At 45.6% G+C, this 13,155-nt stretch overlaps 1 protein-coding gene across 1 annotated transcript in view; it reads left to right on the top strand.

The window, feature by feature from the left end:
• The first annotated feature begins 277 nt into the window (after positions 1 to 277).
• FAM180A (family with sequence similarity 180 member A) overlaps positions 278 to 13,155 on the top strand; it is a 28,743-nt gene continuing 15,865 nt past the window's right edge. The window contains exon 1 of the mRNA XM_049821966.1: positions 278 to 511. Coding sequence (XP_049677923.1) covers positions 436 to 511 — 76 coding nt within the window. The 5' untranslated portion in view covers positions 278 to 435. The remainder of the gene's footprint in view (positions 512 to 13,155) is intronic.

Here is a 13,155-nt window from a genome sequence, read left to right as displayed (position 1 = left end):
ACACGGGTTAGCGTATAGCCCACTGTGTTACAGAGGAGCAGCTACAGAGCTAGGATTCAAGAGTGTCCTTTAATGAAGTTGCTTGTGGCTGTTTATTGGACAAAAATAAATTCCAACTGGCCCATATAACAAATGAAACTCAACTACAAAAATGTAATGATATTTATTCACACAGCTGCCAGCAAACTCACATGCACCATGAGTCATTCCAGATGTGGATAAAAACAAAGTCTGTCTGTGAAAGTAAGTTTCCTGATCCCGAGGAGACTTGGTTTGGGAGAGGAGCTGCACACTGACTTCAGCTGTACTCAGAAGAACAGACAGGTTCTCCTTCAAAGGGGGAGGGGGAAAGGAAAAGCCATTTATTTATTCCTGAAAAGAAACGAGGTAGGAAATTGAAAAGCTAATATTCAGCTAGACATTTTAAAGAGAAGGATGCTTTGGAAGACTTTGCTGCTGCTGCTGTTCTATTACAGTGCTCATGCCACTGTGACCCACAGATGGAGCAGAGGTAAGATTTAAACATGAAAAATTATTTAAGAGAAAACTGAGTTTGTAGACTTGGTCTGAAATTATGTTCCATTATACATATACGTACATATATATACAATTTGTCCCTCCCAACTCTGGAATTCTTTTTCTCCATTAAACAGGAGGTCAGCTAAATAATTATATAAACAAATAGAAAAATACACAGGCATAAATGCATAAAGGTAAATTTATATATTTATTCTATTATAATACAAATATAGATATAAAAAATATCCCAAGAAACAAAACTACATTCTTTTCTCACTTTTTCCTTTCTCTCTCCTTCTCCTTTTTCTCCTGCATTACCAAAAATTAAAGGTCATGAAAGCTTAAAGCAAAATCCTTTGCAGTCACAGGTGGCATAATCTTCTGCTTCAGCAGGCAGATACCTGGTGATAATAAACACAACAATGCCTGGCTTGTGTAAGGTGCCTGGGAATGCCTACCACCCTACCCCGACAGACTAGCACATACAACACAGAGAAAGCTACCTGCGGAGTTATCAGGATTCAGCTGCCAATATGACGATATTATAGTTGTGACATTATTCAAGTGTGTGACAGTAACATATGAAATGGTTTGGGACTATTGGGCTGCATAGGAGATGCTTGCTTAAAAGCTAGTGATGATGTCCTTTCTCTTTTTTCGTTTCATTCCCTCCTCTGGTATTTGGCACATGTTCGGTAGCTGCTGGAAGTGGAGAAAGGAAACACCTCCCAAAAGATTTCTTTGGTTCTGATGTTGAAATTCACAGATACTTAAAGGAACAGGAGTCTGTTAAAAAATTAAGCATTTAGATGCCCCCCTCCCCACCCCAGTCTCCCTTGTCTTCCTCCTTATAGCTAGTTCCTTTCTAGTCTGCTGCTTGGGTTTGGTTTCGATTTTTAGGGGAGGCAAAGGCTCAATGAAGCAATGAAGAGCTATGCAGTTCTGCTAAGGCTGGACAAATGCTTAATTGTTCCTTACAGTTAGTGGGGGCTCACTGACAGGGCATTGACCTGGGACTCAGTATGGCAGGGTCTTTCCCCAGCATTTCCATCAGCCTCTTGGATGATGCTGGATGAGTCATTATACCTGCATGTACCTTCCTTTTCTCTTACTGTATAATAGAAGTAAGGACATGAATTGTCATCATAAAGTAACTTAATTCTGTAGATAAGAGTTTGTTCTTCCAGGGATGGCACATAAAAAAGGCGAGGAAACCAGAACTAGGTCTGTATATATGGAAAAAACCACTACCTTTTGGAAGAATGAGGTCACCTTACCTATGAAATGAAAAAAAGGCAAAAGGAAAGGGCTTAATTTCCATGGAATAATCACTGTGCAATTTAAGGATGTTCTTCACTTTTGCAGACACACTTATTTTAATTAAACAATAACAATATAACCCTAAAAGAAATCCATGCAACTATTAAAGTCCAATTTTAATCACCATGAATATTTAAAGGAAAACATCAGAACTCTATTGTATTTTGGGAAAGCAGATTGTTTTCAAGCCGAAAGCTCTAGAGCTTCTTTTTGGAGACTTCAGAGGGAAAAGAAGATTCATTCCCTGTTGTGATAAGGAGTTCGGTTCTCACAAATATTGTGTACAGCCATCTGCTGAGGAGGAAACCAGATTTCTTCTCCACAGCTGCTGGGACTGTTCAGCTCCAAATACGTTTTAGAGGCATGACTCCTTCAACAACAGGTAGTTCAGGGAACCTCCACTCCCCTCAGCTATCTATGTGTCAGCTCAACCAATCTCATCCTAATCTACAGTATCTGGAGGGCCAAAGCACTGTCCTAGGTTTTAATTGCTTAGAAATCTCAGAGAAAATTTGAGTACTGAGGCACGACACACCCTTCTGCACACTCAGAGCTCTTCCCTCCCTCCAGAAACAACAGAGTCTTGTCTGGGTTAAACCTCAGTCATTTAAGTCTTATCCAACTCCTGATCTGAGTTTTGCAATGGAAGAGCAAAGACAGATCAGCATCTGGTCTGATGGAAATGATAGACAGATCTGCATATCATCTCCATGTTGACTAGTAGTCCAGAGTGTTTACAAAACAGTAGGACAAAGGGTCTTGCTTTAATTACCAACAGTTGTTGTTTGCAATAGAAAGGAACAGTCAATACTGAATGAAACAAGGTCTAGCCTTTACCGTTTTTTCACTGGGGGTACCCAGGCAGCCTTGGGTGCCCAGTCCTTGTAACCAAGTATTTAAGCTTTGGCTCAAGAAATAAGTCAGACGTGAGGAAAGACTTGTGCTGCCTGGTGAGTGGGAACTCCAGACTGCCACCTCCCTTTTCCCTTTGCTTTTATGAGCATCAATGAATGGAAAAAAAGGTATTTCTGGAAGGAAAACTGAGTGCTTTTTTTGGGGTTTTTTTTTACTCCCTCAAATATTTGTGTTAAAAATCTCACACACTTCTCAGCCTGCCTATATCCAGCTGTGGACATTGGTCCAGAAGTTACATGCAAAGCTTGGTCCCTAGGATGGACATGTTCAGAATAAAAAGAAAAGATCCTGAGTGGTGATAAAATAATTTGCTTGTCATCACCTCAGGTTTCCTTGAGCCTCTTGGGGGCTTAGCTGTACGGTATTACTCTCTCAGATTTTGTGAAGCACCTGTCTAGGAAGAAAAGGTGATGTTAGGTCTCTACTGAGTGATATTCCCTATGCGATGGTAGAGGTGTGGTGATATTAATTTCTGAAGGTCCCAAATAAGAATTCCAGATCTTAAGAGATGTTTTTGCTGGAGAAACCAAGGAACAAATCCTGTTCTTTGACAACAAAAATAAACAAAAACCTCCACGCAGCTGTGATAACAGGAGACAGTGTCACTGCTTGCCACCCAGCTGCTTTTATCAAACTGCCCTGATGAGTACCAATACATGGGAAAGCAGAAGGTAGCTTCAGACCTGCATTATAAGAATTGCCCATTCCCTTAGGAGAAATCCTAAGGCAATCCTTATTAGCAAGTTTCATCTCAGCCGGCTGTAGTTTATTTGCTCTAAGGGCTTCCTGATTGAAATAAATGGCACACAAACAGTAGCGTGGTTGCTCAGGGAGTGAAGACGCGGTACGGTTTCTTGTGGCTGTGGCTTCTTGGACAGCGGGGAAGCAGCCGCAATGGGAAGTTCACCCTTCAGTGGAGGTTGGAAAAGGAGATGTTGAAAGACGCAAAATAAGAAGGTAAAACTCTTTTCACCCATCAGTGGGAAAAGGATGTATTAGCTATATTAGCACCACTGAGGTTTCATGCTTTTGGGGAATGGCTGTGCTGTGCCTTCCAGACCTCACAAGCAGTACTGCAGTTACATCCAGATCTATCTGGTCCACATGCATTATTTTGTACCCAGTCTTTAGTGCTCGGTGAAAGCCAAATGGTTGTTCCCTAACATCAGGGGAACAGTTTGTTCTCCTTAGAGGCTTTCTGCAGAAGGAATTACTCGGAAGAACAGAAGGCCCATCCTCCTTGATTTCCCCACAACAGAGCAAGCTTTTAGTATTTGCTCTAGCTTTGTGGCAACTGAGTTTGTGAGTTTGATGGAGCAGCTGCTACATGAGCAACTTCTGCAGGCTGCTTCTGCTCGTGGGTTTAGCTACAGCAGGCTGGCAGCCCTCCGGTGCCAGGAGAGGGAATCCAGCCTGTCCTTTTATAAGGAAGCAGTGTTTAACGTATTCTGTACTCTGTGATCATTTGCTACGTATCAGGTTGCTGGTGATCTTGCTGCGTGGGCAAAGGATGAGTGCCTTGGAGATTAGGGCATGTACTGCACCCCCCCCACACCTTTTGACCTTATTTGCCTCTTTTCCCCCCATCTCATATTGCCCCCTTACAGCCAGGCACTCCAGTCTCGAGCAATTTCTGGGATTCCACCACTGACAGTAACACTTGTTTGATATTTTTGGCGTGGACAGCACGAGTAAAGGGAATGTGACCTGAACACAGCATGTAATTACAACACAAATGGTCAAACACATATATGCCCAGCGGGCCTTGAGTATACCGGGTTATGGTCTTGGTTTATTTAGGATGTGCTGAGGTCTCCAAAGGTCTGGTCCAAGGGTAAAAAGAAATTACACCAGCTGGACTGCATACAAGAACTTTTTAAAATGCAACATCTATTTAATTTCCTTTAATTTCCATAAAGCCATTGTTATCCAATTCCTAAAATATTTCATGCATATAAAACCATGAAAGATATGAAATATTATGAAACAGAGCCAACTCTGCCTAAGCCTGGCTGTGTAAAGAATGCTTCTTCTTATGGAGAAAACGCAATATTTCCCTTTTCTTTGGCTCCCATGTGATCACTTGGAAAATTGCCTCAACTGCCCCAACTTCCCTGCTTGTTGGACCCATTCCAATGACCTCACTGGAGCTGCAAAAGGCTTGATTGAGCTGCTGCAGAGGTTTTTTCCCACCTACCCTGAGTCTGTTCCACAAGTCTGTGCCAGTTCCCAGGAATGCGTGTTTGTAGGCTGGACTGTCCTGGTCTGGGGCTTTATTTGCCTGATGCAAATTATTACTGCACCAAGTACCGCAACTGTACCTGTAAAGAGAGGGAGGCACTGCCTGAAGGGCAGTCTGGGATTGAAATTCAGAGGAATTAGCTTTGCAGCTGGATGACCTGAAGAAGACAATTTATGTATCTATACTTTTACTTCCTGAATTCCTTTGCAGAGCTGTATAAGAGATGAGTATAAATATATGTCAGAGACCTAAAAATAGATCCATAAAAACCAAATTGTCCGACGCTGTAAGTAGTAGGAAGGAGGCATTAGAAGAATGTTTTCTGCCCTTTAAAAAATTAGAAGAAAGCAAGGACAAAAATCTGTTTTCAAGCAGGTCTGGAAAATATTTGAGAACTAATGAATCAAGGAGGCAACTAGGACATCTGCATGGCACAATGGTGTGTAGAGCAGAGAACACAGACCCAGGGCTGAGGCAAGCTGCCTGCCTTGCGCGTCACAGGAGAGCGCGGGGACTGTAGCTGGTGTCCCAGCAGGGTGACAGTTACGTGCATGGCAGGTGCCCGAGGGAACGAGCTCTGCCTTTCAACAGGGACCAACTGGTTGGCCCCGGTGCCGCAGTGACATGGCCGTACTGCCTCTGGCTCTGACATCTCTGCCCTGTGCTTTGCTGTGCGGTGCAGATGTGGCCCTCCCGTTCCTCGTGGCAGATCCCTTGGGCACCAGCTGTGGTGGCAGTCTGAAACTGTTAAACAAAATGCTATTGCAGGAAGACCAGGGAGAGGAGCGAAGAAGGGGCTGAAAAGGGATTAGTGATTAGTACCTGGGAAAGCTGCTTGGTGTTGTGAAAGGTAGCTAGAATATAACAGTCTCTGAATGGATTTAACCTGTGTAGGATAAATATCCAATAAGGTAGGGCTGCAACTGTAATCAAAATCCTTTCTAGCATGTCCTGATTCCCCAAATGCTCCTTTAGGGGCAAACTTAATTAATTTAACCTGCATGGAGTTTGATTCCTGAATCAGAATTCACGGTGGATACCTGAAACTGAAAGACATACAAAGGATGCTTAAAAAAATCAAAGTTTATAATCTCTTCTAGGGCAGTGATGCCAAACTGTGATGAGATCAGAGGGAGGATAGATTATAGAAGCTTCCGCATCTTAGTTTAGATCGCAGACGGATATTGTACTCTATAAAGGCAGTCATGCTGTTAGCAAGGAAGGATCTAAGTGATTCTGAGGCTCTTTTCACCACAAGCAGCAGCCAAAAAATGGCTAAATCTTACAGCTCATACAGTCATAAACCGGTTGACAGAATAAAGGTTAAAAAGAGAAAGGAGCGAGACAATTTTGAGGAAATCTTGGTAAGTAACAAGAGCAAGACACATGAGGTAAAACTGTTTTCTCTTTGATATGTGCTAGACTAAGTGAGAACGATGAGCTGAAAGTGGGACCAGTAGAATCTTCTCAGTGATCCCAGTACTGAGGAATGGCAAGTCAGTAAGGCATTTGCTGCCGCTTTGGTTGTTTTTTTAGGATTCCTGCATGCTGTAGAGCCCCATCTATTTGCCTCAGTCCCAGGTATAGAGCTGTCACAGGAATCCAGATCAGTTTGCACAAGGATCCTCATGTCCCAACCAAAGTCCAGCTCAGAAGCACCTCCTGCCATTCAAATCCCTCCTTACACTTTCACATGGAAATAGCTCCCTTCACCTTACCTTTAACAACCACCTCACTGCTCTTAATGCATGCTGTTAAGCCGACGTTCCCTTCCATAGGTGAAGCAGCTCTGTTACAAATTAAATAACTCATGTACTCATGCAAAGACTGTAGAGCACTCTCTGAGTTCCCTCCTGATTATCTTATACTCGACTGCTGAGCCCAGAGACCCCTCTGGTACCTGGTTATGGGAACACACAGAGTAAAAAAAAAATCTTTCCTTCTGCAAAGAACTTTCCGTGTAATTAAGGAGAGGAAATGTTAGCATCCTTTTTCATTGTGAGGCATGGAATAATTAAATCACTTGCCCCAGATCTCTTCAGGATGACTGTGCGCATGTAGTCCTGTACGTTGTTAATAGTGGTGATATTTTTCTAATTCTGTTTCTGAAGCATAAAGTGCTTTTCTTTTTTTCTTGGGGTAGATCATGCCAGATTCAGCAGGAGCGTAATGACTTCACAGGCAGAAAGAAATCCTGTCACAAGCACTGAATAGTACAATGTCATTTGAAAGGAAAGTCAGCAGGTCTTAATGAACATCATCAGGCTGCAGAGGCTCTGATTACTCAAGTAGTGACAGGCAAGATGTAAATTGCTGAGGTAAAGCACTGAGTGGTGGAGCAATTAACTTTGCACGCAGTGCCTGTGCTCGGGTTCAAGGCAGGGCAGGACCCATAGGGCTGGCCCAGGGTGCTGGACGCGAACACGGGTGCTTGCCCGTGTGCACAGCCTGCAACCATCTCAACCCGGGGCTCTGCAAAGCCACGCGCTCTTCTTCTGCACACCGCTGGGTCTGCTGAAGGGAGCTGAGTCCATCCAAGATGCAGAGAAGCATCTCTGGGTATGTGGAACCAGCTGCAGCAAAACAGGGAGCTGTGCAAGTGTCTTGGTTTAAGTGGGCAAACCGGTCTGCTCTTTGCTTTAACTTTAGAAGCACTGAAATGTGCAAACCAGCACCACTGAAGACAAGGGGAGTTTTGCCACTCTCCGGAGTGAGGGCACACTCTCAATCATTATCTGGAATTTGGTTTCCTGTAGTAACCCTGACTGTTAAAAGCTTCCAGCGCAAACACGTTATTTGTTGGTGAAAGTGTTTTTCAGGACTGGCACTGCCATGGGTGAAGTTGATGCAGGTCAGCTACATGGACAGCTGATGGTGGGAAGCAGAGGAGGAAATGCATCAAAGCATGATAAAAAAGAAAAAAAAAAAGGCAACTTGAGGTTAAGCTGCAAATAACACTGGTGGGGAGACACAGAAACAAAAGTCCCCAAGGGGACAGTCATCCATGGGGTTTTCTCTCCCACTGGAAGGAAAGAAAGACAAAGAAGGGATCCTGTATGCCTCTATTGTCCCTGTGTCTCCCAGTACCCCCGAATCCTGTTTCATTTGGCTGTTGCTATGGCAGCTTTATGATATACCCTCCACAGCATACTTGCTCATACAGAGACATTAAACTAGCCCTGGTCTGCACCACAAGTCACGGGGCTCCCTTCCCTACTCAGTGGCTAACCCTTAGCTGGTAACTTTTTTTATCCCCCCCGAGATGCTCCAGGCTGCAGCAATAACCAGGCTGCTCTTGCCTCGCTATCACGGTGCTTGTGGCAGAGCGAGCTCAGTGCTGGGCTTGAGACTGAGAAGAATGTGAGGAGGAGAAAAGCGAAGTTAAATAAGCTCCACTATTCCCAGTTTCCACAAACATTCTTTTCCTCTGGTGAAAGCATATGTGGGGCCTTTCCTGGCCCAGTTTGCCGGTTAGGTTTGGCAGCTGCCCGGTTCCCCTGAGATCGGCACGCATACCACTCGTCCTCTGGAAATTCCTCCCCGGCCGCAGGGAAACAGGTCACCAGCCAGGAGCCGGGCTCCAAACTCACTGAGTCTCTCTCTGCTCAGGAGGAGCCAGGTGGGTAGCTGAAAAAAAGTTGCTGAGAAAGGGAAAAATAAGTTGTTCAAAGCTCAGAGGTTATTTGAGAGGAAATGGGGCAGTGGAAAGGCGATGCTGAACTGCATTTGGAGAACCAAATGCACAGGTCTTCTGCGATGCCTGCGTGACACCCACTCCCCCCTAGCACTGGGGGAGCAGAACAATTTGATTAGGTTTTGCCTAATTGTGAAGAGAATAAACTGCATCGGGCTGGATGTGGATATCTGCTGCGAGCCAGAACATTAGGATTTCATCCTCTCCATCTATTTGGCAGGTGGTGGCATGCCCCAAACGGAGCCGATGCTTCTAATCTCTTCACTGTCTTGGAAAGAGTACAGGGTTTCCAATCTGGCAGGGTTTATTTGAGCCACAGAGAGGGAGACAAGAGAGGCAAAGGCAAAAGGCAGAGATGCTAAGAAAGAATAAAGAGCTGGAGGTAAAAATGGCAAATGGAAGGAAGTAGTATGAATGAGAGGAAAAGAGGAAGAGAAAGGAAAAGTGCAGAGAAAATGTGATAAATGTGGATGGGAAAGATTAAAGCACACATATGTTTGTGATTAGGGTGGCATTCACCCCCTTGTCAGCATGGTATGCATCCCTATTTGAACCCCTCCAAAGATGTCCATCTGTGACAGCTGGTCTTCATCTTATCCGTCTGCTTCTCAGGCTCGTGGGGTAGTTGCATTTCTCTGGAGCTAGCACTGCTTTTTTCTCACATAAGCAGGACTCATGTTTGCTTCTGGTCCCCACCAGCCTCTCGGTACACCAGGATATTGAGATACACGAGTCTGGGCAATTCACCACTGGTCACAGTATAAAAGTTAAAGTTACTGAATCAGCAATATGTTGAGGTCTCTGCACCTTTATTTTTTTTTTCCTTCCCCCCCCCCCCCCCCCCCTCACTTTGAGCTTTCTAAACTATGTAGGTATGAAAAAAGACTCTTCCCACTGTCCAAGCAACAGCCTGTTTTATTCCATGGAAGCTGCAAGGAACTTGCTCTTTTACAGGGCTGTAGCATTTCCCATTAATACCGGTCAAGCTTTTCCATTAACACTAGTCATACTAACAGTGCCACAGCCACACAAGTCCCTGTTTCACCCTATCGGTCCCTAGAGAAATGGATCACATTTTGCAAGCCCTCAGTTTCCTCCCTGGTTTTCATAATGCTCACAGCCATGACATTACATTTTTGTTTATGCCTGGTTCTGAAGAAAAACAAAGTAATTGTTTATTGAGTTTATTTATTAAACACAGACTTTATGTCTGAGGGAACCGTTCGTGTCTTAATCCCCCTCCTAAAATAAAAGACATGTAAGGCATGCCTCATTTTTATTTACGGCAATTGTTCATGGCTTGGCACTGAACAAACTCCATTTCCAGTTAAACACTACTTGTAGACATCCTAATATAGTACATCATGTGTTAAGTGAAACCATTCATTTGTCGTAGTCGCAGCAATTTCTGGTTTTCTGGATTACCATGCCAATTTGGCAGAAAGTTTTGGAAGGTAATAAGTGTAATGATAAAAACGTATATACTGCTTGTTTTGTTGCTTTCTAGTGACAGGGTTTTTAATAAACAGAGCTCAAAGGGGCTGACCTACCTGGACTTGTACTTAGCAAATCTAAAGCTCAGTTAGGTCGTCACAAAGATACAAGGATAGAAAAGTACCCAAAGATTTTTCCACACTGAGGCATCCCGTAACAGGAATGTGATACAATCAACAAAAATCAGATACAGTCAGGCCCAGTTAGGCTCATGTGGCAAAGGGCAGCGTGTGACTGCTGTGTTGGGCTCTCCAGCAGAAGGAGGATGGTGATGATGTGGCCCTGCTTCCCCACAGGATTCCCTGGAGAAGCCAGGGTGAAACAACCAGGCAGCACGGTGTCTGAGCTCAGCTCAGAGGATCCCAGTTTTGATGCATGCGCTACAGATACCAGGTGCCCTCTGCCAACCATCAACAACGGCCAAAACCTGCTTTCTGGCCCAGGCTTGGGCTTTTTAGCTGCATTATCCAACCTTCCTGCCTTCCCGTACCAGGTCGCTGTCTCTCACTGTCCCCCACCTCTCCCTCAAACCAGCCCTGCCGCACAGAGGGACGTCAGCAGCCCCTTGGCTGAGGTCTGGGCAATGCTGCATGCTGCGGACGGAGGGAATCCTCCAGGAACACGGAGAGCTGAGAGGGGGATTTAGATGTTTAGCAATGGGACTGAGAAAGATGAGTGTGTCACGAGCTGGCAATTGCACGGACGGGGGCCTTGTCTTGCCACGGTGCTCTGTTTCTCATGTTCACAGCGGGGAAATGCCGTGGGCTCCAGCTGATGAAGAAGTCTGTCTTTAAAGAGTCTGCCTGCTAAATAGCTAAGTGTTAGGGATACCGGAAGAAATTGTACTTCCCTAGAAAGACACTCCTTTTCTAGCCAGAAATCGTGTTTAGGGAGCAGGCTGCTGGACATTTGCTGGGAATTTCTGGAGGCCTTTCAAACCCTGAAAGACTAACTGCATGTGCCACAGACCATCAATCCAGCACGCATCTGGTTATGTCAGCCCGAATCTCTGTGCATGGCGCTCACAGGCAGCTGAGGTGAACTCCAAAGCTGAACAACATGTGCACATATATCCTCCAAAGGAACATATGGGGACTCGTAAGCAAACTATCGCCATCAAGGCAAAGAGCTCAGTTTCTACTTGCACAAATTTGTCAGTGAAGTAAATGTAACCAACTCGTCACATGTTTTCAATACTCTATACCCCTCCCTCCTTTCTATTTACATGGTCAAAGATGGAAGGGTGTATCATGTCCAGCTGGCTTTTTGGACCCATCTATGATGTCCCCCAGCAGCTTTTCACTCCTGGTTGAATTCATGCTGCCAAACAAGACATAAACTCTCAAAGAGGCAAATGTATCTCCCCTGATGCCTCTGTATATGAATGCCGTAGCTTATGTATGTGTATATGTATGTGAACCCAAGGCTGGGCCTCAGGACCCCTGAATGTCTGCCTGCTGAGGCGGAAAAGAGTGCTATTCCTTCTCACTGCAATTCAGCTGGGAGCACCTACTTGAACATATTGTAGTTATCTGGTTTCAAACTCCATGCATCTCCTTATGGGTGCTTTTGTTGACAAAGTAGTGCATGCATTATTTAAACAAAGTTATAAATCACCTTCTGAGTGTCCCTTTCACAACAAAATGGAATGCTCATGCCAGCCTCTCTCTGCAACCCAATGCAATGGGTGACATCTATTAACCCGGTGTGTCCGAGGAGCTCAGCCATGACAAGCTAGTTTGCATTCTGCTTCATCCTTAAAATCTGCGCACTGCTCAGAGGTTGTGGTGGGTTGATCCTGGCCGGACGCCAGGTACCCACCAAAGCTGTTCTATCACTCCACCTCCCTCAGCTGGACAGGGGAGAGAAAATATAACAAAGGGCTCATGGGTCGAGATAAAGACAGGGAGAGATCACTCACCAATTACCGTCATGGGCAAAACAGACTCAACTTGGGGAAAATTAACTCAATTTATTACCAATCAACCAGAGTAGGATAATTAGAAATAAACCCAAATCTCAAAACACCTTCCCTCCACCCCCTCCTTCTTCCTCAGCGCAGCTTGACTCCCAAATTCACTACCTACGCCCTCCCAGCGGTGCAGGGGGATGGGGAATGGGGGTTATGGTCAATTCATCACACACTGTCTCTGCCACTTCATCCTCTTCAGGGGCAGGACTTCTCACTCTTCCCCTGCTACAGCGTGGGGTCCCTCCCACGGGAGACAGTCCTCCATGAACTTCTCCAACATAAGTTGTTCCCCTGGACTGCAGTTCTTCACAAACTGCTCCAATGTGGGTCCCCTCCACGGGCTGCAGTCCTTCAGGCACAGACTGCTCCAGCGTGGGTCCCCCGCGGGGTCACAAGTCCTGCCAGAAAACCTGCTCCAGCGTGGGCTCCTCTCTCCACGGGTCCACAGGTCCTGCCAGGAGCCTGCTCCAGCGTGAGGTTCCCACAGGGTCACAGCCTCCTTTGGGCACCCACCTGCTCCGGCGTGGGGTCCTCCCCAGGCTGCAGGTGGAGATCTGCTCCCCCGTGGACCTCCCTGGGCTGCAGGGGGACAGCCTGCCTCACCAGGGGCTTCCCCACGGGCTGCAGGGGAATCTCTGCTCCAGCGCATGGAGCATCTCCTCCCTATCCTTCACTGACTTGGGTGTCTGCAAGGTTGTTTCTCTTACATGTTCTCACTCCTCTCTCCGGCTGCTGTTTCTGTGCCCACCACAACTTTTTTCCCTTCTTAAGTCTGTTATCACAGAGATGCTACCACTATTGCTGATCAGCTCGGCCTTGGCCAGCAGCAGGTCCATCTTGGAGCCGGCTGGCATTGGCTCTGTTGGACATAGGGGAAGCTTTTAGCAGCTTCTTACAGAAGCCACCCCTGTAACCCCCCCATTACCAAAACCTTGCCACACAAACCCAATACAGAGGTCAAAACAGAACTTAAAGATTAGTGGGGCTAGCATTTAGAAG

The sequence above is a fragment of the Accipiter gentilis genome, chromosome 18 (assembly GCF_929443795.1).
Source record: "Accipiter gentilis chromosome 18, bAccGen1.1, whole genome shotgun sequence".
NCBI classification, from domain to species: Eukaryota; Metazoa; Chordata; class Aves; order Accipitriformes; family Accipitridae; genus Astur; species Astur gentilis.
This window is presented reverse-complemented; position numbering and strand designations above follow the sequence as displayed.